Source organism: Leptonotus elevatus, chromosome 3 (assembly GCF_054856555.1).
Source record: "Leptonotus elevatus isolate MCC_2025b chromosome 3, RoL_Lele_1.0, whole genome shotgun sequence".
Lineage (NCBI taxonomy): Eukaryota > Metazoa > Chordata > Actinopteri > Syngnathiformes > Syngnathidae > Leptonotus > Leptonotus elevatus.
The window spans coordinates 4,919,359-4,945,711 of NC_141241.1; the positions used below are offsets into that span (position 1 = coordinate 4,919,359).

At 40.5% G+C, this 26,353-nt stretch overlaps 1 protein-coding gene across 4 annotated transcripts in view; it reads right to left on the reverse strand.

Annotated features, from left to right (window-relative positions):
- Positions 1-26,353, reverse strand: part of ankrd11 (ankyrin repeat domain 11) — an 82,233-nt gene that overhangs the window by 13,077 nt on the left and 42,803 nt on the right. For all 4 annotated transcript variants that reach the window (XM_086070930.1, XM_086070932.1, XM_086070929.1 and 1 more), the window contains exons 3-8: positions 8,849-8,994; positions 6,494-6,626; positions 1,506-1,679; positions 702-902; positions 423-565; positions 60-207 (exon numbers count right to left, since the gene is read on the reverse strand). In XM_086070930.1, the coding sequence (XP_085927056.1) occupies positions 60-207; positions 423-565; positions 702-902; positions 1,506-1,679; positions 6,494-6,626; positions 8,849-8,935 (886 nt within the window). In that variant the 5' untranslated portion in view covers positions 8,936-8,994. The remainder of the gene's footprint in view (positions 1-59; positions 208-422; positions 566-701; positions 903-1,505; positions 1,680-6,493; positions 6,627-8,848; positions 8,995-26,353) is intronic.

Genomic DNA, 26,353 nt, shown 5'->3' on the forward strand with positions numbered 1-26,353 from the left:
GTTAAAATGCAAATAAGAATCCCTAAGTACTTCATCAATGTTGATATTAAACTACACACCTGACGAACTTTCTTCACTTGAGGTGTATGTGCCTTTCCCCAACAACAAATTTAGCATAGTTGGAGAGTTGGCAACATTCAAAGGCGTTTCACCTCTTCGGTTACTTTGACGTGGGTCCCCTCCATAACGTAAAAGTAGCTTCACCACCTGAAATAAACAACAGAATTAGGTGAACTTTGTGAACTAATGACTTTTTTTTTTATCTGATGATGATTTCTGAGGTCAAACACATTCATCAATGTGTTCATATGCAAATGTTTGGTGCTTGAGGCATCCAAAACAATAGCAGAGCTTATTTATTTGTGATGCAATATTGAGCTTTACCCAAGTACTCAATTTAGTTAGGTTGCAAAAAGTATAACCTTAAAATGTCCATTATTGGATGCATCATGGAGAGGGGTGTCATCATCCAGACCCTTGGTGTTGACCTCTGCTCCGGCTGCCAGCAGCTGCTTGGCCACATCGTAATATCCCCTGTTGCATGCCTCATGCAATGCAGTCCAACCTAAGTATAATGGGAAAAAATATTTGTGATTACATGCACCCCATGTCACTTTCTTTATAACAGTTGACTGCAATAATGTAACTGTATTTAGTAGTCAAGCCAAAGAAAAAAAAAGACTATTAAAAAAGTCTCTCACCTGCAAAGTCTTTTACATTCACATCAGCTCCCTCGCAGATGAGTTCCTTAATGCGGCGTACCTCACCACGAATTGCTGCCCTGTGCAGCCGAGTCTCTCCTCTTTCATTTCTTTTATTTACTTTATCTTTGGTTTTAGATGCAGAGTTTGGCGTTCCCTTCTGACCTAGACTGGACTGTGACTGGTGCTTTGGTGTTGTGTCTGTTGATGGGAAAAGAACAAGTGATTATATTCTATACCTTAAAACGACGATTTGTTTGTATTGTTTTCAAATCCTATGGGGGGAAAAATCCATTCAGTGCAGTACTGTTGTTCGTCTTTTGGCCAGAGGGTGGTATCATCACACTAAGAATTGGCAGAAGCATGGATCCACTTGAGCTTATTTCACAACATTTAGAAGATTGGACGAGTGCTATCAAATTGACATTACTGACTTTGCCCAGCTATATATTCAAATGATTTTTAAAACAGTCATGTGCATGCCTCAGGGACATAAATCAAGTGAATGTACATGAATGTGTGCATCATGTATTTCCTTTTCAAGCATTATTTGAAGGAAGAGAATAATTTAGATTTGTAACTAAGTATAGAAACCAGACACTGCTGATTCTGTTGTTTATCCCACTGTAACTACCACTGCATTAATAAGGCGGACATTAAGAACTCTTATTGGCCTCCCTAATAACAACCGTCTCTAATGAAATGCACTGTCATTGCTATTCCGCATAGCTAAATTCGCCATACCCCCTTATCCCTCTTTCCTAGTGTGCAACAGAAGACGTGGTCTCCATGATAAGCACGCACCTGGACTGTTTACCGACTCCTCTGCAGTCATTTGCATGAGCAAGGCCACCTGCTGCCGCTCAGAGAGGGGGTACCCTGCCCGGATGCCTGGCATCCCCATTCCAAACGGCAAGCCTGCCTTCCGGGTGTTTGTGGGCTCTTTTTTATTGCGCTTCCGCTCTGGGCCTGGTTTCTCTGTGGTGGGGAAAAAAAAGAAGAAAATACATTTAATTTTTGTGGCTAACAAGAACCCACAGGAACAGAAAAAGATGAAGTCAGAAGTAAGTAGGGATGAAATGGTTGATTGATACACTGTGAACAAGTTGAGACAGCATTATCGTTGCAAATGGTCATTCTGTCTTTGTGAATGTCATAGTTAGCTAGGCAGCAGACGGAAACGAATAAGAGGAGGATGTGACTTAGACAGTGAAGATGTCATAAAAAACATTTTGGTTATTATTACAATTTTAAAAGTACACTGGATTGCAGAACCCTTTTTTTTTTTTATAGATCATCTGTGATTTGCTTTTTTGTTACATTTCTTTTGGCAATATTGTGACAATACTCATAACTGTGATAATTTTGGTCACTGCAATTGAATGTTGAATTGCTTAATTTGTATACCATTTCATTTAATCAATTTATAATAGACTATAAAAACTCACAACATAACATAACAATGAAAAAAATCCCAAATTACTCTTTGTTTTTAAATTAGAAAGAGTAGTTGCAGAAATGTGTTTAGATCCTATTTGCCCCTAAGAATGGCAAGGCCCCCTCAACAGGCCATCAGGATGCGTGTTTATGTTTTCAAGCCAATCAGTAGAAGTCAGGAAGAGGGCGTGACTTGGCAGAACCACAGTTATTACGAAATATTCAATTCGACACAGCCTTGCCAAGGTCACCACATGCCTGCCTGCCTGCCAGTCTGAATGGAGACTCTGCTATGGGACAAAACAGCTGCTCCACAAAGGCACACCCAGCAATTATTTTCAACAGCAACATACCATCTGATGACCCTTGGATATGTCTCCGTCTACCCATGATGATTCTAACATCTGATCTTTGAGCATACAAAGACATTACAAAGAGAAATATGAACCAAACACAAAGTCAGAAACATTTTCAGAATCAAACACACATCTGCAGAAACACCAGTGGACTTGTCTGAGCCTGATTTTCCTGTGACTTTTCTTGTTAACACAGCAATACTGCCCGTGGCCACAAACATTGAAGTGGTTAGGCTACAGTAAGCAAATCACACATCAGAAATGTATGATTTTTTTGTTTTGTTGAAGAAATGGGACATGTTCCAGTCACAAGCTAAAATCTGATGAACTTTTACGAACATCTGTGAACACTTTCAGCTCATGCGTCCCCATCCCCCTTCGATAAACCCTCATATGCTCTCCAAAGCAAAGCAGTTGCCATTCAGACACATTCCTTCTACCAAGACTTGAACGGGGGAACCACAGAAGCAGTCAAAACATGTTTTGGGAGCAGCAGAACAGAGAAAGTGCTACGCTAGCGCTTTTTAAGTGTGTTTACAAGACTGCCAGCCGAAAGCAGCTGAAAAATTACTTGAATGCAAAAAACAGAGGAAATCATATCGCTTTGAGGCACTGCGATGAAAGAGCCGCAGCTATCAGTCTGTAAATCTGATGACTTGAGTCACTGTTGTACAAATTCTCATTTAATGAGAAGTACATAATCAGTATTTTCGTACTGTGATCATACACCATTTAAAGAATTTATAATGTCCAAATGCTGAATAATCCAGTTTATTCTATTTATACTCCGACATATTAAAGTTGGCCAATTCAGACATAGTGGTGAATGAGGTGTTAAATTGAATGGCAGTAAAATAAACATAACACAGACAAGTTCAACATTCTGTAACATTAAGGGGGTAAATGATGGAAAATTTATTTTTTAATGCCTTGTATTCAAATAGTTGGGTCTCTGGTATGCCTGCCCACCTATCATCGTGTGTGAAATTTAACAAATGATTAAAAAATTTAGCATCAGACTACACCATTTCTAAAAATGTGTCTGCGCAACCTGGTCTGCACTTATTAGTTTAAACAGCCTCCTCCGCGCAAGGTTTCTCAGCCAATGGCAAGGCTGTACCTGTAAGTATCTGAGTGACAGAACCACTTTGAAGCCTGGAAAACTGAAATATGCAGTGTGATAGCATAGATTAACTAACACTGCTAGCTGCATTAGCTTCTGATAATACGCAAAAAAAAATTTTTTTTTGTGTGTGTGTTTGGTGACGTGTCCATGTGCCACATACACAGAATAACCCCTGGTCTATGAAAAATAAAGTCTACGGACCGACTGACCAAAATGAAGCAGTTCCTCACCCCCCACCTGCCAAATTGCTAACTTTATGTTTTGAAAATTGCATTCTACTACATCGTAATGTTTGAATTGGATTCATTGTTCAGCCCTAGTGAGAACACAGGTAAGCTTCCAATATAGGAGACAAAAGTCAAGTGTAGGCCAGCACAAACACTCAGCTAAGTAAAATTTTACGCCATGAAGAACCGCCCCAACCAGCTTGACCACATCTGTCTGACCATGGCACTTCACAGTTAGACAATGATTTGCTTGGGGAACTCAAATTGTGAAAACAGGAAGTCAAGGCAGAAGAGACAGGAAATGGCTAACAGGATGTTTTTTCAATGCTTTGCACTGAATAAGAGACTCACGCTGCACACAAGTATGCATCGAGCCATGTGGCGAGTAATACTACAAGATTAGCAGAGCAAGTGCCTGGGAACTAAAAGAAAAGACAAATGTTTGGATGTCAGATGAGTGAAAATCACTGTCTCAAGTCGCGCCTTCCTTCAGTACATACGTGAACATAATTATCATACCATGACAAAGTGACCAAATCTCCACCAAAACCTAGCAAGCTAGGGGGGAATACAGCTTTGCATCATTGTAAGTGGGTGATGACCTTTAAGAAGCAGGATACTAACACAGCAGTCCCAATAGCAGAATGCAGAGGTGCTGTCATAGTGTATCTTAAATCTTTTCCAGCAATGTGTACAATAATTGCACCATACACTATTTTTTTCACTGACTATATGATGGCAGCAACAAAGATATTTTGCCTGACAATTTAAAAAAAGATGTAACCAAACTGATTGCGAGATCCTTCATCATGCAACACACTTGCAAAACCTTAAAAAGACTCGGGGGCAAGCCGCGGAAGGTGTTATACTGGTCAAGCCAATCTCCAGACTATTGAAGACTGAGTGAGTAATGTGGGCCGAAACCTTCTAATGTTGAAATCTGGTAAATTTAACATTTTTCCTTCACAAAAAGTACAATAGGAAAATGACCTTAACATGCGGACATGTGCTCCAATCCAAAATTATGGGAAAAGATGGAAGCTGGCAAATGTTAAACACACAACACTGGGCTTCAGTATGCCAATCAAATAACTACTCACGAGTTACAACTATAAAGCATGAGCCAATTGATATGGATCTTCTTGACCGAAAACATTAATAGCGCACAAATACACATTCACAGACACCCCCCCCCCCCACACACACGCAAATAGGCAATTTTCCATTCTTGACTGGATGGAAACCTTTTCAAAAGTGTAATTACAGAACATAAAGAAAAGTAGCTACTCAGCCAAAGCAGATGATGAAGGCAGTTAGCAAAGCCTCTGAGCTGGAACATTATTAACAAACTCAATCCTGAACCCCCAAATCCCAAAGTCAAACAAGCACAAGCAGTAGTCCTTCCTTTTCTAATTAAAGAAAACACAAAGCCGCCCTTACCAAAGCCAGTCCTGGTCAGGCTAGTAGTATGTTACACAAATATGCATGTATGCTCTTCTGTCAAACTGTGCTATGAACACACTCCCCCAGTTTAGCAAGTTTACAGACTCACGGAGAACTGGAAACTAGAGCTACAAACTAGACTATTCACTCTGAGGCCCAAAGCACTATCACAGTAAAAGTCAAAACAGGTAACAGCAACAGTTCTATATTAAAAGATTTTGTTTTTTTATGCTAGAGCACACAGAAGGCTTTGATGCAGCCTCTGAACTGAAGAGAATTGTTGAAGTAGTAGTTATTACAAAAACGGCCAACAGGTGGCAGCAGAGTATAAGAGATCAACCAGGGCCATGTCGGGAAAAAAACTCTTTCCCCACTGTTTTCAACAGATTTGTGAATAATGATTACATTTCGCTACATTCTAATGCTAATTGCTCCAAAACGGAAACAGATAGAAATATACTTTTTTTTCCTGATGAAAGAAGAGACTAAGATTTATTTGGTAGGTTTTGTGTTTTTATAGCAATAGATCACAATATTCTGTGGACCTTGCAAAATCCGTCAAAATCCAGTAAAACAGCCATGAGTGAAGGGGGTTGCTTCAGGGAAAATGGCTGGGAGTGAATGACTTAAATGAGTTCAAAAGGATCATAATTAGAGCTGTCAAACGATTCATTTTTAAAATCAGATCAATCACATCTTAGAATTTTGATTAATACGATTAATCACTTAATAAAAAAGGCTTTTTTATCAATATTTTCCCCCCACCAAATTTGAAGAGCACCGGGGTTATGTGGCTATTCTTTTTACATTTAATGTTATGAGGACGTCTTCAACATTTTTTGATCCACTGCACATGCTCATCCTCCTTTTTTTTTCTTCTAATCAATGAATTACTTGCATAATTTAAAATGGGGAAAAAATGTCCCCAATATTTTGACATGAACAAATTAATTCTAAATGTCAAACGCAAACATTTGTTAAATGCTTTACTTCGATGCATGTAATTATGTTTATTGCTCAAACAACCTGTGCTAGCTTAAACGTAGCCAGCCGCTGTCACGTTAAAGGTTAATCTATGGTCAAAATTAATAGTGCGATTAATCTGCGTTAATTCATGATAAATGCAATATTTTTTTGTGATTAATTAATCAGGTAATGCTTTAACTTTGCCAGCACTAATCATAATATAATATAATCTCTTACCCGAGTCAGAATCTTTGTGGTCTCCATTTGCTCCAGTTGTGAATGGCAGTTTTCTTTTCGATGCCTTCTCTTTCATCTCTTTAACCCCATCACTGCGATCCAATTTGGGAGTCTTATTTGACAACACTTTTTCCTGTCAACGACATCAATCGGATCGATCATTAAATACCACACAATATGAGCAAAATTATATATTTTACATCAACAGTCCAAAGTACAAATAATGAGAAAAGGCAAAGCTGATTTAGGTTTGGTAAACTCTGAAGTCAGAAGCTTCTGGAAAAAGCACGAGTGCGGGTCCTATCAGCAAATGTACTAAAAAGTAACCCAATTTGGGTTAAAATTTGACAAATCCCTACTTTGTTCAAGGGAATAGATTGCGTTAAATGTTCTCCTGGAGCTTCTGTGGGTTTTCTGACAATCATGCTAGGTTATAATTGAAGACTTGAAATCGCCCTTGCATGTAAATGTGTGTGAGTGAACGGTTGTTTATGAGTGACTGGCGACCAGTCCAGAGTGCCGCCAACTTTCACCATCAAAGTCAGCTGGGATAGGCACCATCTCACTTCCTGCATAGGATAAGTGCTATAGGATTTTTAAATAGTTCATGTGTCATACATTTTTAAGAATGAGAGGCTGTGTAAAAAAAAAAGAAAAAAGATTGTATCTATTTTAGGATGCATCAGAGATCAGCCTAAGGCAACTGAACTTGTTCTTCGGAAACCGGATGACTGTGTACTCGGTGCGTGTACATCACCACTTCATACAAATTATGCTTTTGTCTCTATCCACAGGGCATGTTTTCAATTATGCACTGGCTCTCTAAACTCCTCCCCCTTGCCCTGCCCCAGTCATAAGACTATGATGTCATGGTACAGTAGAGACTGTTCAGCTACAGTGAGCAAGCTCTCAGTCTACACTCAGCAATACAAAGCCTCAACGATGACATGTAGAACCAGTACATTATAAGCTATAAGTATTGTGCGTGGAAGCAAAGAAAGAAGTATAAAATGCAAACAGTAGGAGAGATGCATTTTAAAGATATTTTTAAAGCCGCGACTGCTTCGTGCTCTCAGATGTGTCTTCATATGACACCTTGCAGTCTTCAGCAATGGCTGTTTTTTTTTCATTTTACTCTGCTTTCCACCCACCCTTGAGTGCTTCAGCCCCCCCTCGCCTCCACACCTCCCTCCCTCCCTCCATGCCAGAGTCTGATGCAATCCTTTGCAGAGGGTTGTAAATCTATGCCTGCATAAACTGCACTTCTCTGTGCCCTGCCTCTTGTTGCTGCTGCTTGTATCTAAACTGTGGGCATCCTCTGCTCGAATCAAAATATTAGAACTGCACGTGTCCAAACAGGGAAATACTGCATATAGCTCAGTGCGTATTCATATTTTAAAAATTTGTACAAAGTTAAAAGCAATGCTGAATGGGCACACATGTTTAATCATTTCAGTGAAGTTATAATGCATTTTCTAACGTGATAGTTTGTTGGTTTACATGTACATTACTTAGCATAATTGGCATGGATATATTTGCAGCATACAGTCTGAGGTGGGATTCGAACGCGCGACCTCCTGGTTACTGGACATTGCACTTTACCAAGTGTGCCACTGAGCAGTGACAGAGAGCTGGTAATGATGATCATTTGTATGTATAAAAGAAGACATGGAAAGTGGGAAAATTTCGATGTCTGTGCCATTAAAAATAAATGGGGAAAAGTGTATATTTAACGTTAAATTGTGCCAATACTGTATGTAAGTAATGTGGAATAAGACGATATATACCCCGGAAGTAGGGCTGGGCAATAAATCGAATTAATTCGATTAATCGTCATTTTGAAAATTTAATCGTTGACAATTTGCAAAATCTTCTGGATTATTAAAAGCTGTTGTTCTTATGTTCTGTTACATCGAAAGGTTATTTTGAGTTATAATTTTGTTAACTATGAATGTTAAATTTATGTTAAAATGTATTTAGAATCGGTATACATTTTGCACAGGAATTATTTTTGAATAAATGACACCTTTAAATAAACGTTGGGTTTATTTAAAGGTGATTAAAATCGCAATCGTCCTGAATGACTGAAAGAAATCGAGATTTTATTTGTTGGCCATATCGCCCAGCCCTACCCGGAAGGTGTGAATTTTTGAAGCAAGTTGAAATTTGAACAGTGTAAATCGGAAGTATTATCTGGGAGTTGAGCAAAAGTAGACTCGCAAAGTTTCAGATTTAGTAACTAGATGACAGAAGTGGACATTTTGTTGAAAGGACATAAATCATACAGTTTATTATTAATATTATTATTATTATTTTTAACAGGAATGTGTGTGCCTGTGGGTTTATCATGCTTACCTTCTTCCCACCCTGCTTTTCCACCATGTCGGTGTTAAGTGGGAAGTGGTCCAGCTGGGGGGTTTTAGAACCCCCACCTTTGGGCATCGTTCAGCTCTCCCCACGCCAAGCTTCATTCACGCTGCCATTGCATCGTCATCAACCGTCTGGAAGGCAAAAAGGGGAGGTTATCACCTGACCACTCGAGGTTTCACATTTAGATACAGGCCAGACAAGAAACCAATTGGCAGTAAATCAAGCACTCGCTACTGAAGCTATTCAAACATTTGATAAGCAGGTCTACCGCTTTGTAAGTAATCAGAACAATGGGCTTTTATAGTCCAATGTGGTAAACCAATGGCGTTTTTTTTTTTCTTCCACTGACGGTATTGTGAGTCAGTACATACATACAGTTCAAAGGTACGTGTTGTGAAATGTTGATTCCTTCGCTTGTGCATGTGTTGGACAACAAACTATATTATCTACTAACTTCTTCATGAGGAGAGGTCTTCGGCTTCTTAGGGTCATGAATGCACATTTAATCCCCCAGTTCCCTCCTCCATAACACACACTCTCTTGACTGCATCCAACTACAATCATCTTTGTGACTGAGTAAGTGAACAGATGAGACCTCGGCTGTATCATTTTGTTTCTCCGTTCAGAGACACTGGCACTCCTATCCTCACTGGCGCCGCTTCCATCTCGCCTACCCCCACCCTCCTTCTCTTCCTTCTGCAGTTATCCTATTCAAAGACTGCTATTTATATCTCCCCTCCCCCATCAAGTCAAAATAGAAAGCCAGCCAACCAAGAGACGCTAACAGCTAAGGAGGTTGAACTGCTCCCCTTTTGCTGGTACATGGTGAGAGAGCCCAACAAGATAAATCAAATCACAGCACCTCCTGTCGACTTCCTGTTGACCCAAACTATGTTCCAGAGGACTCGCTCATCACCAGTACGTGTTAGGCACTGTGTAATGGTATTCTAACATTAAACAAGTTTACATACACACACACACTATAGATATGTCATCTGCAATTGCTATTAACAGCTATGATCTGATTCCCTCATGTAATTTACCATTTATTGCTGAACCAGCAATGATTAGTTAGACAACATGCTACACGTGGTATTCTAACTGTTACAAGCACAATTGTAACACTGTTAACACTGTTATGTCTGTGAAAACATAAAAGGACTTTCAAGTGTGACATAACATTATTTTGTAGTATTTCACCATTGCTATGGATGCTCACTATAAATCACCACGTTGCTTTTGGCTGGCAACCAAAACAATAAATTGTCCTAATCTACTGTATGAATCAAATCCTTAGCAAGATTGATACAATTGACTTTTGATTTGATTACCTGCAAATGCACTTAATGCTAATCAAGCCCCGTGGAAGTCAATAAATACAATATATTTGACAACAGTTGCGGCATGAACTCATGACAACAGCAGCAGCACGAGGACACGGAAAGCATGTACTAAGGAAATAATTGACTTCTGTTTTAACATTGAGAATAATGTGAAAAAGTAGTCTGAACACTATTTGAACATTGTCATGCATACATTTTTAATGCTTTGTGCCAGACACGAGCAGCGTTAGCTCCAGCCACTGAAATGGTAACTGCAGAAAAGAGTAGCACTGGCAAGACATGAGCCAGTAAAGCAATTAAGCTCTCTCCATAGTTTCTCTCATCCACACACGCGCACACACACATTTCTCCCAAAGTTGCATTATCTCATTTTCCTGGAGCCACTCCCTCTGCGGTCAGACAGAGGCCAGCACTTCAGCATATTGCAGCAAGCACCTCTCTCAGGTTTTAGTAGCTGTCTAGATGCTCTGCTAAATAAACAATGGGATAGCTGACCTCCAAACTAAGGACTAAAGATTAGTGGCATAAAAAAATGTGTGCAGTTTCAATACGGTTGAACTTGAAGTTGCTATAGTAAGATAAGAGGGGAAAAATATGCTCCAGACTGCCCATAAACAGTCACATTTTGGGCCTAAAATTCAAGACAGGGATTAACGTTTACATGCTGTTAATATTTGGTTAAAGTCTAAATTTCAGTGCCTGAAAGATTTGGAATATCACCTTTACATGCATGAGTTATTTCCACATACATGCCAACCGTGATGGATTGGAATATCCCCATCTAAATCGCGATGCATGGACTAATTAATATCTCTGCTTGTGTATTTCTGGTGGGTAGCATGTGAGACTCCTGTACTCAAAAGATCAAGATCCCTTGTGGATAGACAATGCACAGATTAGGACACAAACCAATGATTTTTTCAAACGAGGTATTCCGATTGCGTTTAACTGAGTAAATATTCAAGTTAGAAATCCAAGTGTCTTATTCAGGTTTTTAAACAGCCGGGGTCCAATGTACGAATATACACAGTCCTGTTTTGATCAGGGTTTGATAGTGCCAATTCTGATGCGATCGAGCCTTATCGATTGCAATCACAAGAGCCCCGTTTCCACTTCGGGACGTTTGGGTATTGGGAGGGGGGCAGGGATTTACACAGGAACCGTCCTCTCAGCCAGCCCGCTCGTGGCTGTCTCCCCACTGCGGAGCACGGCCCATTTTCGCGACGTCACGAGTTTTAATCAACACGCAATCGCCGTACGACAATTTCACCCGTGACCTCACCCAAGCATGGCACGGCAAAAGTTAGAACAACAATGAGGAAAGAGGAAAACGTGAGGCGGTTGCCGTTTTTTTCTGCTTTTTTATTTTTATGTACATGGCATGGATGGATGGTTTAAGTGAGAGGAGACGACGTCTAGATGAAGAATTCAAAAAAGCTGACTCGCGACGTCAAGTTTTGGTCAACACGTAATTGCCGTGCGATGGTTTTTCCCATGACGCCAGCCAAGCACGGCACGACAATCAGAACAACAACGATGAAAAACAAAAAAGCTGGTCTCTAGTTGGTCAAGCATGAGCTGCAAATAATCAGAGTTTTTTTTTTTTTATATCTGCAATAAAGGCCATTGATCGACCTATGTTGATCTACTTTTCCACGGAAATCGTCCAATCACGACTGATGCACCACCAGTCTATATGCACACACATTAATGCTAAACACACGTGTATAAATTTACACAAATGCACTGAATTTGTTTTTATTTGAAGGCTGACTGCATTTTGAATGGTTGTTACAGCTACATCACTATCCATTGGCAATCCAGATTTTGAATCACAAGAGTTCATACCGTATGGCTGTTTTGTGAACACAGTAAGGTCGTTTTGTAAATTTGTATTCTAATGCTATGCTGAAGGGGTTTACAGTCGAAAGCCAATAGCATATATGATATTTGCGAGGAACCATCACTTAAAACATAAATCACAAAATGTAACCTAAATCACATTGCTGAGAAGTGCAGTTGTTTGCTCCAAGCATATGCTACACGAAGCTCGTGATTGTCACTGTACACACAGCAACACAACTCCAATTTTCCACACTGACAGCTGAGCAGCATAGCAGCTGCATACAGGGATGGGCTTGTTGATCTCCAAGTGTATGTGCCCTGGTTGCTAATACTGTGTGTCGTTGCAAACCCCGTTGCAGATGGCACAGAAAACATATTTCCAGTGTACTCTGTGGCATGTTTAATGTGTCCTGTTTGAAATAGCAAGGGCAACAGCCTGTTACCCTTGTAAACAATGTTTTACTGACAATCCTAAAACAGTGGTGACAAAATGTAATTTAGCGATGACGGAAGTGTGGTTAAACAACGATGATGGATTGATGTTTACAGTTTGGTTCGACTTGAATAATGATAGATTAATGATGACGGACGCGTGTCTCTGCCATTGACGAATACAAAATAAGGGGCACTCAAAATTCATTGATGCGCTCACCTCTGCAAACAAATGTACTGGTTAAACATATTACCTAAAATAACCTACCACTCAAACTAACCTGCTGACAAAAACCTCATCTCAGGTAAATGTTGATATTTGATTCGCCACAGTGAATACATTTGATGGGAATGTCGCCCCAGCCAACATGGCCACCACGTAGGCACAACGGTAGCCAGGTTGCTACAGCATGCTAGCGTACATCTGTGATTATTACACATTAAGATACTCAAACGAACAACAATAGACCAGAGGCCATTATTTTGAGGTCATAAACTCTAGCATAGCAAAAGATGCTATGCTACATTTCATGGCAATTCATAGAAAATCCTGTGCATTTCCTAACTTCACCTCATAATGATGCAAAAAATGATTATGAAAAACAAAAGGGAATCATCAGTTTTAAACTGATGACTGTTTGCAATTCTCTGCGTGGATATCTACGACAATGGCAAAGAATTGAACAATTGTTTTGCTATATTTTGAGATAATTACGGAGTTCATTGTTGTCCTTTTACATAATGCGATAATTGCTTCATATCTCAGAATCTACCTGTGCGCGTTCCGACTCATTTTGCCATGGCAGGTCACTTATTGTCATTCTCCCAAGCACACCTGATAACATTTTGCAGCTGTCTAACATTCAAAATACTGCAAAATGACAACTTTTTGTAAATTACTTATGCATTGGACGGATCGTTACTAAACTGTGTAATTACAAATGGAAGAGTCAATCAAATGCATTGATATTTCAATATGGTTCTGCCTAGTAATACTTATGGGGAGAATGAACTACAGAGGGACGAGAGCAGCACTGAGCTCGCCTGTTTGGTGTGCAAATAGAGGCAGCCAGGCTCAGCTGCTGTATCCTGGCAACGAAAGCACAGCTCAGTCCCTGACCTGGGCCCATTCATTTCACTGTGCAGACAAATAAAACCAAGGCTGACACACGATCACATGACAAAACCTATACAACCACTGAGCATAGAACCTAATGGAAAGGAGCACTAAGTGTACAGTGGCATATAGCCACTGGTTGGTCCGCCCTTGAGGGAAGAGACCATCCTTCTATTAACCTGACTTTTTATATGGGTTTGGGAAAATAGATGAATAAATAATCATACCTTTACCTTTTACCATACCCTTTTGCCTACGCAACTCTTTTTGAGCTATGGCAGCATTAGATCGAAATAAATCTCTTCTGCCTGCACACACACTATAGTCTTTACAGTACATGAGATGCTGGTGCATAAGAACAACTGGACTCAGACCAGTCATTAGAGCTCAGTGTCAAAAAGGTCACATGAAATGCAATGGGAACAAAAAGGGCAATTATCATTATCACCCTACTGACAATACATATTTTTTTAAATATTTATCTTATACTGTGGGCGGCACGGTGCCTGACTGGTTAGCATGTCCGCCTCCCAGTGCAGAGGACGTGAGATCGAGTCCGGGCTTCGGTCTTTCTGGGTGGAGTTTGCATCTTCTACCCGTGCTTGCGTGGGTTTTTTCCGGGTACTCCGGTTTCCTCCCACATTCCAAAGACATGCATGGCAGGTTAATTGAACACTCCAAATTGTCCATAGGTGTGATTGTGAGTGTGGATGGTTGTTCGTCTCTGTGTACCCTGCGATTGGCTGGCAACCAGTTCAGGGTGTACCCTGCCGACTGCCCGAAGCCAGCTGGGATAGGCTCCAGCAGCCCCAGCGACCCTTGTGAGGACAAGCGGTTAAGAAAATGGATGGATGGATCTTGTACTGTATTCACCCATAGTCTTGAATGGCCGCCCTGTGCGACACCGTCTGACAAGAATTACGATGACACAGACTTGAGTACTGGATTGTACGTCGCGTCGCGTCGCGTCGCTGTCGACGTGATCCGTAAGCAAGCATTTTGGCCAGCCCATTGCGGCGGATGCGCGTGGACTTGAAATGTAAAGTGCTACTTGACTATGATGTCTACTATATATGGAAGCAGAAAGAATCCACTCCCTTGGTCTCATTTCTTATTCGGAGCACGTCCACCTCTTTTTTTTCATCCAATAAGTGCTCCGTGCTTGTAGCCTGCTTGCCAGTGTGGTAAATCATGCTGTCTTTGCCAGTGACCTCACTAATATAGTGGCAGGCACGCGCATATGTACAGTATGTATATGCAGCAACACTGCAGGCAAGGCAAGAAGCTATCTAGTGTTTTTTTACTTTCTCCTCTCCATCAGCGCTCTGACTCATACCCCCATTTCTTCAACCTCTCCTCTCTGAGTACTTTTCTCTCATCTGCTTTTTTTCCTCTGTTCTCAACATCTCTCTCCACTCTTGCCACAGAAACATGTGAGAGCATACACACATGGATAGCCTGTTGCCTAGCAACTCAAGGATGAGGCAGATGCAGACATATCAGATAAGCTAGTAAAATAGCCGAGGACGAGGTGGGGAAAACTATTGGAAGAGAGCCTCGGAATAACAAATTCCCAATACTTCAGTTCATTTATGACCTTTGAGTCGCTTTTTAACCAAACAATTGTTTTTTCTCACCTATGTTGTGACAATGACTAAGTTTAAATGCAGTGAATATTCGGGTTAAGGTCAGAATTTCGGTTTCTGAAACAATCGGGGCCACAGAGATATTCACGTTTACATGGTCATTTGTGCTCTATTGGAATATCCTGTTCGGACTGTGACGCGCTGACAACGTAATAACGTAATTTCCGCTTTTAACTTACTATTCGTTCAATACGTCGGTTTCCTACTCGCTTTAAAAGTGTGGTTCTGTGCGAGCGTCATGTTTGTTGACATCGGCTTGAGTCCGGTGGACTACACGCCAGAAGCATAGATTTATACACTTGTATTTACTGTATGTGTATATAGGCACAAACTGTGGCGTTTTCACCGTAGAGACACAAGGAAATGTGACAACGCTGCGGAGAAATCAATGTATTCAAGAGCGAGGCTCCTTTAGCGAGTGGGACGGAGAATTTTATATTTGGGTGATTGCGCATGTTTACATGGCCTTACAAAAAGGGTTATTGCCTGCATGTAAATGTAGTCAATTACAATTCTGTTCATGAAACGTCAATCTGAATTTTACAATTCTCCAGGCAAATTGGTTGTCGGGTTCAAAGTTGACCAAAGGCCGGTGCTCGGGTGTACCATTGTGTCAAAGGTAAGATTTAATAATTATATGCCTATAGTTATCTGTGGAAGGTCTTAAAATTCTGTGATGTAATCCCTTTAAAATTATCCAAAAATACAGTAATCAACAGCAATCATTCTGTTTTGTGTCATCCATCATGAAAGCAGACTGGTTATGTTTGTGTTTAATCATAAGACATTTGCAAACATCTGCTTTGACTGGCCGAGTAGCAACAAAATCGGTTTCAAAAAGGTTTTAAAAAAATTGATCCTTCCTGGCTAAGTGGCCTACACACAAGTGGGTGCAGCATAGCTCGGGACCAAACAGAATGTTAATGTTGTCCTGGTGCAGAGGGGAGGAGAGAGTCAGGCTCCCAGATGAATTATAAATCACTGGGCAGGGCAGGATGGAGAGGATGGAAAGATGGAGAAATGAAAGCCCAGTCGCTCTCGAGCATAGCAAAGAGTTTGGGGTGGTGCCTCCTTAAAGAGTCGGCGAATATAGTGATGCCATACTGAGCCAGTGGAAGTGGTCATGGCATGTGTGTGATTTTAATGTACTTATATTCAAAATGTACCCACCAGCCACAACATTATGTGCACTTGCACAGTGTAGTGAGATCATATACAAGAGCTGTATCTATGAATAGAATTTAATTTTGCCTTTGCAAAGGAAATCATGCTGGGTTCAGTTTGACAACATCAGATAAGTCCAAGTCCAACAGCAATAGCACTTCGTGATGGCAATAGTTTGCAGTAGGGATGCACGATAATGTTATTTTCAACAGATACGATAAACCAATAATTTAGAAAGTCCCGATGTCGATAACCGATAAGTAAGCTGATAATTTTTACGAATATACTTTTGAGTCTTATTCTAAGTCTAAAATGTACAGATACATTGAAACATTGTGTAAAGCATCATGAAGCTGAATTTTATTGACATCTCTGCTTCAAAGACAACCAGTAACTCATTTTGAGTTTGCCAAAAAAACAAACAGTCACGTTTTAAAAATGCAACAAAAAACTGCGAGTGTAACATTTGGGAAGACACAGTAAAGAAAGCCCACACTGGCGACTGCCATGTCGCCATGATGCTTCTTCTGTGAACATGCCACTGATCTGAATATATGACTGGATAGCCGATAGGCCAAGACTTTTGAAGCCGCCATATTGCTCTTCCCAAGAAACGTTTCTCAGCATACGATCCTATACATTTAGAGTAGGGATGCACCAGAATGAAAATTTTGGGCCGAAACCAAAAACATGCGCATTATGACGTCACAAATGCGCGACCCTACCATAGTAGAGGGGAGGGGTTGAGGAGTTGGACACAACTTGAACCACAACCACAACAGATGGACCAACGTGGCTGATAATTATCGGCCACAGATATTATCATGCATCTCTAGTTTGCAGTGTTGTTGAAGTTTGTTGCATCATAATAAGAGCAGGGCCTAATATTTTGGTGACCTCAATTAGCTACATTAGTAATAGGAACAGTTATCAGAGACTACGTTTACATGCAGTCAATATTCGAGATAAGGTCAGAATTCCAGTTTCTGACACAATCGAGGTAACACGTTTACATGCGGGGCGGACAGTTACTCCCGTTTACATGCTCATTTGTGCTCGATTGGAATAATTTGTTCTGACCACGACGCGCGGACAACATAATTACGTAAAAAAACGTCATTTCCGCTTTTAACTTACGTTCAATAAAATACATATTTATGTCACTCACCACGCTAAATAAAGTAGTCGGTTTCCTCCTCACTTCAGAAGTGTGGTTCTTTGCTGCGGACGTCATGTTTGTTGACAACGGCTTGAGTATTTCTGGTGGGTTACACGCCAGAAGCACAGACTTTTATAATTGTATTTATTGTATGTGTATATAGGCACAAACGGTGGCGTTTTCGCAATAGAAACAGAAAATAACGTGGAAACTGAGCAGAGAAATCAATGTATTCAAGGGAGGGTCCTTTAGAGAGTAGGACGGCGCGTATTCCTCGCGAATACAAATAGGTGAAGAAGAGGAAAAGGAGACAAAGAAGAGGTTGTGAGCATGCGCACAATGAAAAGCAATGCCCCGAAATTCCGGTTTCTGACACAATCGAGGTAGCACGTTTACATGCGTGGCGGATGGGTTTTTGAAAACCCGAATAAGAGCACATTCCGGTTATTGCGCGTGTTTACTTGGCCTTTCAAAACCTGAATATTGCCAATATTCGGCATTTAAAAGGGTTATTGCCTGCATGTGAACGTAGTCATTATGATGCAACATGTTCAGTATGGACCAAGCCTGAATGGATGAAATAAGACTACTAATTCCACCGATACATTAAAATAACATTTCCAATGATTTGTTCATTAACCAGCAACCAGGAAGGGTTTCTGCTGTAATGTGTAAAAAGTGCACGTGCTTGCTGATTTTATAATGTTTTGGTATGTGCATCTGCAATTTACTTTAAACATACTGTGATCATACTCATCACATGGATAATCTATAAAGGTTATATAAAATGTTCATCCCTTAATGGCAAGTTAGTCCGTAACAGTTCAAATAAACCATCAATAATGCCATAAATAGAGTAAAACTAATACAATCATAATGTACCTATTCAAGTAAATGCTAACTTGCCCCAACTCAAGTAAAGACAGCTAGGTGAGAGTACAAACTACTAAGTGTAGTGGTCAACCACATGCAATCATAAGGAGACACTTAAAAAAATAAGCTAATTGAAGAGAAAGAGTTTAATTAGTGGTTTGAGCAAGTGTTAGGACCCAACTTGTCATTTATGAGACCACAGCACACACTGTCTTCCATATTGCTTGCACCATCCGAGTTTCCCTACGCAGATGACCAAAAGTAGAAAATGCGAGCTACTTATTAAGTCAATAACAGTTTATTTTCACTGTGTAAAGGCAGCATTTGCATTGTATTGTATTGCGAAAATATCAGAAATGCCTGGATGTTTGGAATTGTTAATTATTACACAAACATGGGCCATAAAACAGATATCACGCAAACCAGCATTTGGATATCTCAAGAATAACGGTGAGTGTGTGCGCATATTTGTTCTCCATCTCCACATTGGAAACTGCAGTAATTGAACGTGCCCCTACCCAGAGGGAATTAGTCTTCCGGTGTTCAAGATATCGTTTTAGCATCAGGGACACACACACATTCACTTCCAGACAACAACTGGAAACATATGCATGCATTTATACCAATTAAAGCCAAAGCGGAATTCAGCTTTAACACAGAGGTGCCATAAATGTGAGAAAAGAGAAGGAGAAAGTGTATACATATCTATTCCTAACAAGTCTCTGGCGCTACATCTGTGTGCTGGCGTGAACAGTGAAGGTGTCATGTCACAATTAAAAGAGAGTGAAACAAGTTTTACAAATCTGCGTGTATCTCAATATATTGGCTTGTCAACAGGCCACATGATTTAATTTAGACCAGGGATCACAATTACAATTCAGACAATTAAAATTCAGAGCGGTCTGGTTGCAAGGGATTTCTCAGGGCAAAGGTCAAGACCTCAAAATATTTTGACTGGATGGCAATGCATTCATTCTCTGCATCTCCTATCCAAGACAAACCGCAACAGACAAAGGTCCCGAGTGTGCTGAAATCTATCCCAGCTGACTTTGGGCAAGAAGGGTGTGCCCTGGACTAGTCGCTGATCAGTCACATGGCACGAGTTTTTGGAATATGGGAGGAAACTTGGAGAGAACCCATTCAGGCACGGGGAGAACATGCAAACTCCACACAGAAATATCGGGCACTTGATTTGAACCCAGAAACTCTGAAATACGAGGCAGATGTGTGGCACATTTCCTTTTCACATTTTTTGTTTTGCAAAAAAACAAAACAAAACACGATGTTTTGCTGTCCATGAAAAAAGCAATTTGTATGTACTATAAATGAAATTATTTTGATCCTACTGAAGGGCAACAATGCATAAACATCAATAAATGTATTCCCACAACACAGAAACAAAGTGCTTTTAAAACACACATCTAAACCAGGGGTGCTCAAGTTCGATCCTCGAGAGCCCCTATCCAGCCTGTTTTCCATGTTTCCCTCCTGCAGCACAGCTGAATCTAATGATTAGCTAATCAGCAAGCTTAGCAGAAGCCTGATAACGATCCTGATCATGAATCAGGTGTGTTAGTAGAGAGAAACATGGAAAAAAGGCTGGATAGGGCTCTCGAGGACCGAACTTGAGCACCCCTGATCTAAACTCTTGAAAAAGTTCACATTTAAAAACAAACAATGCCAATATCTTAAACCTCCACTAAATACAAAGTACTTTTCAAGCACATACCTAAACTTTTGAAACCGTTCAGGCGTTTACATTTAAGAACAAATAACGGCAACAACTTAAACATCCACACTAAACAGCTACAAACACGTCAGGCCTACAAACTATTTTGAAACCTGAAACAAACAAAAAAGAAAAGGGAAAAGAAGGCAGGTAAACAACTTCAATTCAAGAAACAGCATTTCTAACGTTCAAGTAAAGCTAAGTAAACATATAAAAAAAAAAATTATATCTTAAAGTTAAGGTCACTCCTGACGGCAGCTAAAATAACATGCTAACGTTGTCCCAAAATCCACGCTACTTAGGATGCACTTCATCCTTTAAAATCCACGGTGGTCTTGCAACATATGAGACACCAGACCCGTCGCCAGACCTCAGTCGAGGGACGAGGGCAATTATAATTATTACCCTACAGAGAGTACTTACATTGATAATCTTACAGTACACTCTAGCAGCAACCTAGACAAACAGATTGGCTCATTTTGGTCACAGAAGCACAATAGCTCTTACACAATCTGTGACTATGGATTGGGTGAGAATAAAAAAATAAAATAAAACACTGCATGGCAACGCACACACACTACCTTGTTTTGATATAATGGCAATAGACTGTGGATCCGTATGAAACCTTGACTTGGTCCAGACCTGGAACGTGGTCCGCCATTTGAAGATGGCTGATTTACTTTCAATATTCCACTATAGTGCACCGAGACTTTCAATTCTGTCATTTCCTAGCTTCTGTCATGTTTATTGATATGTAACAATATGTATAAGATCTCTACAGTCCGAACTATTCAACAGATTAAATTTAAAGAAACAATCCATCATCAGTAACATCAAACCTCTGTAAAAAGTTGGTTTGGGGGTTCCATACGATTCAAGAACAGTACATTTTAAAACGCAACAATCCAATTTGGTTTGGTTAGGCTGCCATCTTGATCAATCAGAAGATAGTGTGCATTGTGTTGTACCATGTTACTGAAGTACGAGATAAGATGGGGTCTGAGATGTGCGCCACTTTGCTCTGTGTGATATCTTGTGTTTGAATACATAATGCACTTTGAGGCCTGGAGCTCAATGGTCAATGGTCGATAAGCACAGACAGCAAGGCACCTTTATTTATATAGCACATTTCATACACAAGCCAACTCAATGTGCTTCACACAAGCAAAGACACAACACCTAAAAGCATTTCCAAGAGTGGAAAGTTCGGAGGCCCGTTGGAGTGGAAAAACAAAGCCTATTCTTAAATAGTCAATGATTTTGATTGGCAGCTAGTCGACCAATTTTGGAAGCCCCAGTGCAAAGACCCGCACTCGGAAACAAAACCTACAAGGAAAAAACAGAGAGCTCCATCTAAAACAATAAATTTAATCACTTTGGTGATTCACTCGGGTGAACAATTTATTAACCAAAGTGTTAAATACATAAAATGACTCAACACTCATCAAGGACAAAACGGTACGCAATGTACTGCACTTCAAAAAGTGCATACACCTAAGAACTGTCCGTTTTTGCATGAATAGTTGCAAAAGATGCTGCTGCAAGCTTCATTGGGTACCCATTTCTTTTCTGACATGCAGAGTTGTAGCAGCAAAGGGGTCTCTGTGGTGGTGTAATTCAGAGCACAAGGGCTGCATTGAGGCTCGGGGAAAAGGATAGATGATATAGCTACATGAATGCACAGCCTCCGAAAACCCGGCCCACTCAGGTTTCCTCTACAAAGCTTCCATTTTTATCATGACACACCCATGCCCCCACCTCGTCTAGCACGTATCCCTCCTATTGTGCTACTTAAAATTGCTCGCAGCGTGTCTTCTTATGTTATAGCATAATGGTTCATATAACGGTTGACCACCAATAGGCCACATCTGTCAATTGTAAACAATCTGTGCATATGATATAACAACACTACAGTTTCATCAAGCACTGGGGGAGGGTTCCAAAGCCTGGTATTATTATTTTCTTCACTCCTTTTTTTTTGTCTGGTTGAATGACTCATCAATAAAGTCCCTGGGTACTCTTTTGTTTCCACACCCAAGGTCTGGCCAAAAATGAAAGCAGCTCCATAGAGAGGACAAAAGAACACATAAGGAACACCGGCTTTTTAGCATGTTGGTCAGGATTATGAGCTAGTTGTCAAAAGCATATTTTACTATATCGACCAAATGTAGCTAATGCCAGTTCAGACATATTTAAATTGCTCTCTCTCTCTCATGAGCACACAATGTAAACAAACAAACGTCAGTTTCTAATTTCTAATTTAAGATATCAATTTACAGATTATTTCTTCTTCTTTGCCAAACAAACGCACACATGAAAAGGCCCCAATGTTTGGGGTTTCTTTGGTGTCAGAAGTGAAGACCAGAAGGCAGCAACAGTGTTTCTCACAGATTTGAAATCTACTTTGGTGGGTGGACACCAGCGGGCGGGTGGGGTTGGTAGATATGGGGGGGTGTCTCAGTCCTGTTACTACGTCTCCTCTAGCCTCACAATCCACAAAGTGACAGCGAACTAACATTACATGTCGCAACATGTTTTATTTTTATTTTTTTAAATATATTTTAAATATTTTTTCTTGAAAACTCTTTGGGTGGTGGCCAGTTTACTTGGGTGGCCCACCCAAGTATTAACATGGTGTGGTAAACACTGAGCAATCATATCCAGATCCTTATCAATGAGAACAGGGCGCACACGACAGAGACTCTTTGGATACTGAACAGACATAATCACTAATGCGAGACACAAACAAATGTCTAACAGGTCAACGGGAGTTGTGTTGAAGATTCATCAAGGTAAGCGCTAGAAGGCTATATTTTCTTAATTAGCATGGATGCCACAATGAGTTAAAAATAGAAAGCCATAAGACAGCAACACGCAGTGCATGAAAATATGATACGTCAAGAAAAATAGTAGTACAAAAGTCACAATGAAATGTGGCCCGTGCGACGGACTAAAAAATATTAATAATTTGAGGAAAATGAACTTCCTGTTTGATTAAAAGCCCAACAACAAATCAAAAGAGGCCCACTCACGTTTATTTCTGAAGCAGTACTAAACCTGCTGAAACAGCATCTTAGTGAAGGAATGCACAGACAACAAAGCAAAGTTGAAGAAATTCCAAATGTCTGTATGCAATATACAATTACAAATGAAGCAGATAAAATGTATGATTAATGGCACCCCCACGCTCCCAAAAACCTAATCAACTCTGCACAGCTAAATGCGCTGACACAAATTTCACCACATAGCATGTGAAAGGGTTATAGATAGAGAAACTGAGCAGGCTTTTGAAGCAGAAAGGAGTGAGTCATGATGACCTACATAGGCAGTGTGGAGTATGTGTGAGAGAGGGGGGGGGGTGGGGTTACAAGAGAGTTCTTCCGCATATCAGTGTTTACTTGGCTTTACAAGCACCTTCACTCTGGAAGGCAGTGAGCGAGAAGGGGAAACTCAAGAAGAGGTATATGATTTATAGGTGCAAGAGCAGGACAACCAAACACTCCAATGCCGTTGCTCCAGAGCGCTAGACACCAACATGACAATGATCGACCAAACGTTCAGGAGAATATACACTAACATTTTTGGGAGAAACTCCAAAACGGTCTCTAGTTTTACTGAATGCATTAGCACAGAGTAAACGTAAACATGCAAAGAGCTGGTAATTCCGTCAGGATTACCACAGGAATGGTCTAACATGAAACAGGCGACTATTTAGATCTAAACCAATGATGCGAGAAATTCGCTGTGGTGACCCCTGATGGGACAAGTCAGGCTGACAGAAACATAGTATTTGGCTCAAGATCAATTCAATAACCGAGAAGGTTGCCTGGATGAAAACTGCAGCATCACAGCATTCCGTTTTTGTCATTAATACTGACAAGGGTGGACAAGGTGTTCACAAAATCCATGGTTCGGTACGTGTCGACTCTTAGAAATACCAATTATGTCTTGTAATGTTAGGTTAAAAGTGAAAGCATACACTCCCATCTATGGAGTTCTCTCTATGCCAGTGACAGTGACAGACATAACAAAAAAATGCTCTTCAATTGGATGGCAAAAGGTACAGGTGTAGGCCGTGGCTCAGGGTGAAGAGACGGTTGTTCAGTAATCAGGTTCGATCCCCTCTCTCCCCAAGTCATGTGTCGTCGTGTCCTTGGGCAAGGCACTTCACACACATTGCCTTCAGTGCTACTCACACTGGTGTATGGAAGGTGCGAATGTTCGGGTCGGAGGCGCCGTTGGTGCACACTGGCAGCTCCGCTTCCGTCAGCCTTGCCCCAGGGCAGCTGTGGCTACTTAAGTAGCTTACCGTTATTACAGTGTGAATGTGCGAGTGCATGAAAAATTTATCCATTCCATTGTAAAGCGGCTTTTAGTGTCTAGAACAGTGCTATATAAATCCAATGCATTATTATGATAATTATTATTGCAGTCAACCTGTGTAACCCCTGGTTGCTATTCAGAAGCAAAAATAAACCATGGCTCCCTGTAAATATATCAACTTTGTGTTCAACTATACAAGGCTATATTTCACATTAAGTACAGATAATTATTTCAGTGTTCATACTTTCTGTGATAGTTTTTAGATTTTCCTAATGTGAAATAAGTGTCTTGGCTCCTCCACAAAGGCTGGAAAACACTGCTATTACATTTCTAAATAAAAACTCAAAAGTTAATAAAAAAAAAGTAATGATACACAGACTGAGAGGTTTCATAATTCATATCCGATAGGGATAGAAGAGTGAATATTAATTGGATTATTATTATCTACCTGATGATAATCGTACGTGAATGAGCTCAGCTCTTGCGTTAAGTAACTCTCTCTTCATTCATGGGACATGGACACAATGCTCTTTTTTCTCTCTCTCAACACCACAACAATGGAGTTGACATCCAAAACAGATAAATGGCATCAGAATTTTAAGGGAGTCGGCAAGCTTCATACTAACATCTCGTATCCTCAGGTTAAGCCGAACTTTTCATTACTGAAACTCCTCAATCACAAACGCAGCTATTACTTGTGAGTTGTAATTCTAAGTTTTCCGTTTTATATACATCAGATCTTGTGATGGTCATATAAAGACTTGGTAGTGGTTGCTTACGATGGCGACTCTCGTATCATTATGAATCGAACTCGGTGCAATGTGCTGGAAAGGTATGACCAGGTCGTGCCCTGCCTAGTCATGCCACTCCGCCATTAGCACACGACTATCTTGGCTTAGCGTTACTGTAAACTTTCTTCATTACATGAGTAAAACAGAAAAATAAAAAAAAATGCACGCGGACCAAACCTAAACAGTAGAACCAAACTGTGTGGACAGTCTCAAAAACCATTCCACCACTACTTCTGACAATGTAACGTTTCTGAACTGAGGATAGCGGGAGAGTTGAAAAATGAATACACTCAACTGGAAAGCAAAGAAGAAGTGAAGGTGGAGTGGTAGCACAGAAGAGAAAGCCTACTGTAATTGGGGCAATATTGTATCGTGTTATTTAAAGTTGACACTGTTTTCAGTTCAGGTAAGAGAGGTACATTCTTGTACTTAACTTTGGGATCAGTGTCAAGGGAGTATAAAGCTCCAATCCCTTGCCTTTTTGTTTTGTGCATCATCACCATTTAATGCAGTCACGGGAGCTCTGCCAAAAAGCTGTAAGACTGCAACCAAAACAGCCAACTGAGCATCTTTCTTTTTTTTTCTTTTCTTTTTATTATGAATGTATACACACTCCCACTCTCTAAAGAGGAAACACCCATGCACACTTTAGAAGAGCGGGTGCAGATTATTTGATGGTGGGGTACAAAAGGGTAACATGAGTCTAATAGGTAATGAAGGGTGTGGTGTTTAGGAGATAGGTAAAGGGGGAGATGAGGTGATGGGACGGAGAAGAGGAACAGATGAGACAGCTGGGGGAGGGGATGTTGCGAGGAGAGATGCACAGAAAGGACTGGTGAATTATTGATGAGAGCCAGCAGGTTGGCCCTTACTGCTAATGCACACGCATACGCACTTAACTTGCGCATATGTGCACACAAGCATTCACATAGAGCGTGGATAATGTTTCACACTTTCACAGCCATGCCTACTTCTCTTTTCCTCGTTTTTTTCCCCCAGCCACCAACTACTACAGTCTCAAATTAGACCATCTGCCCTCACCTCTCTCTTGCCCTCGGCCACACTGTA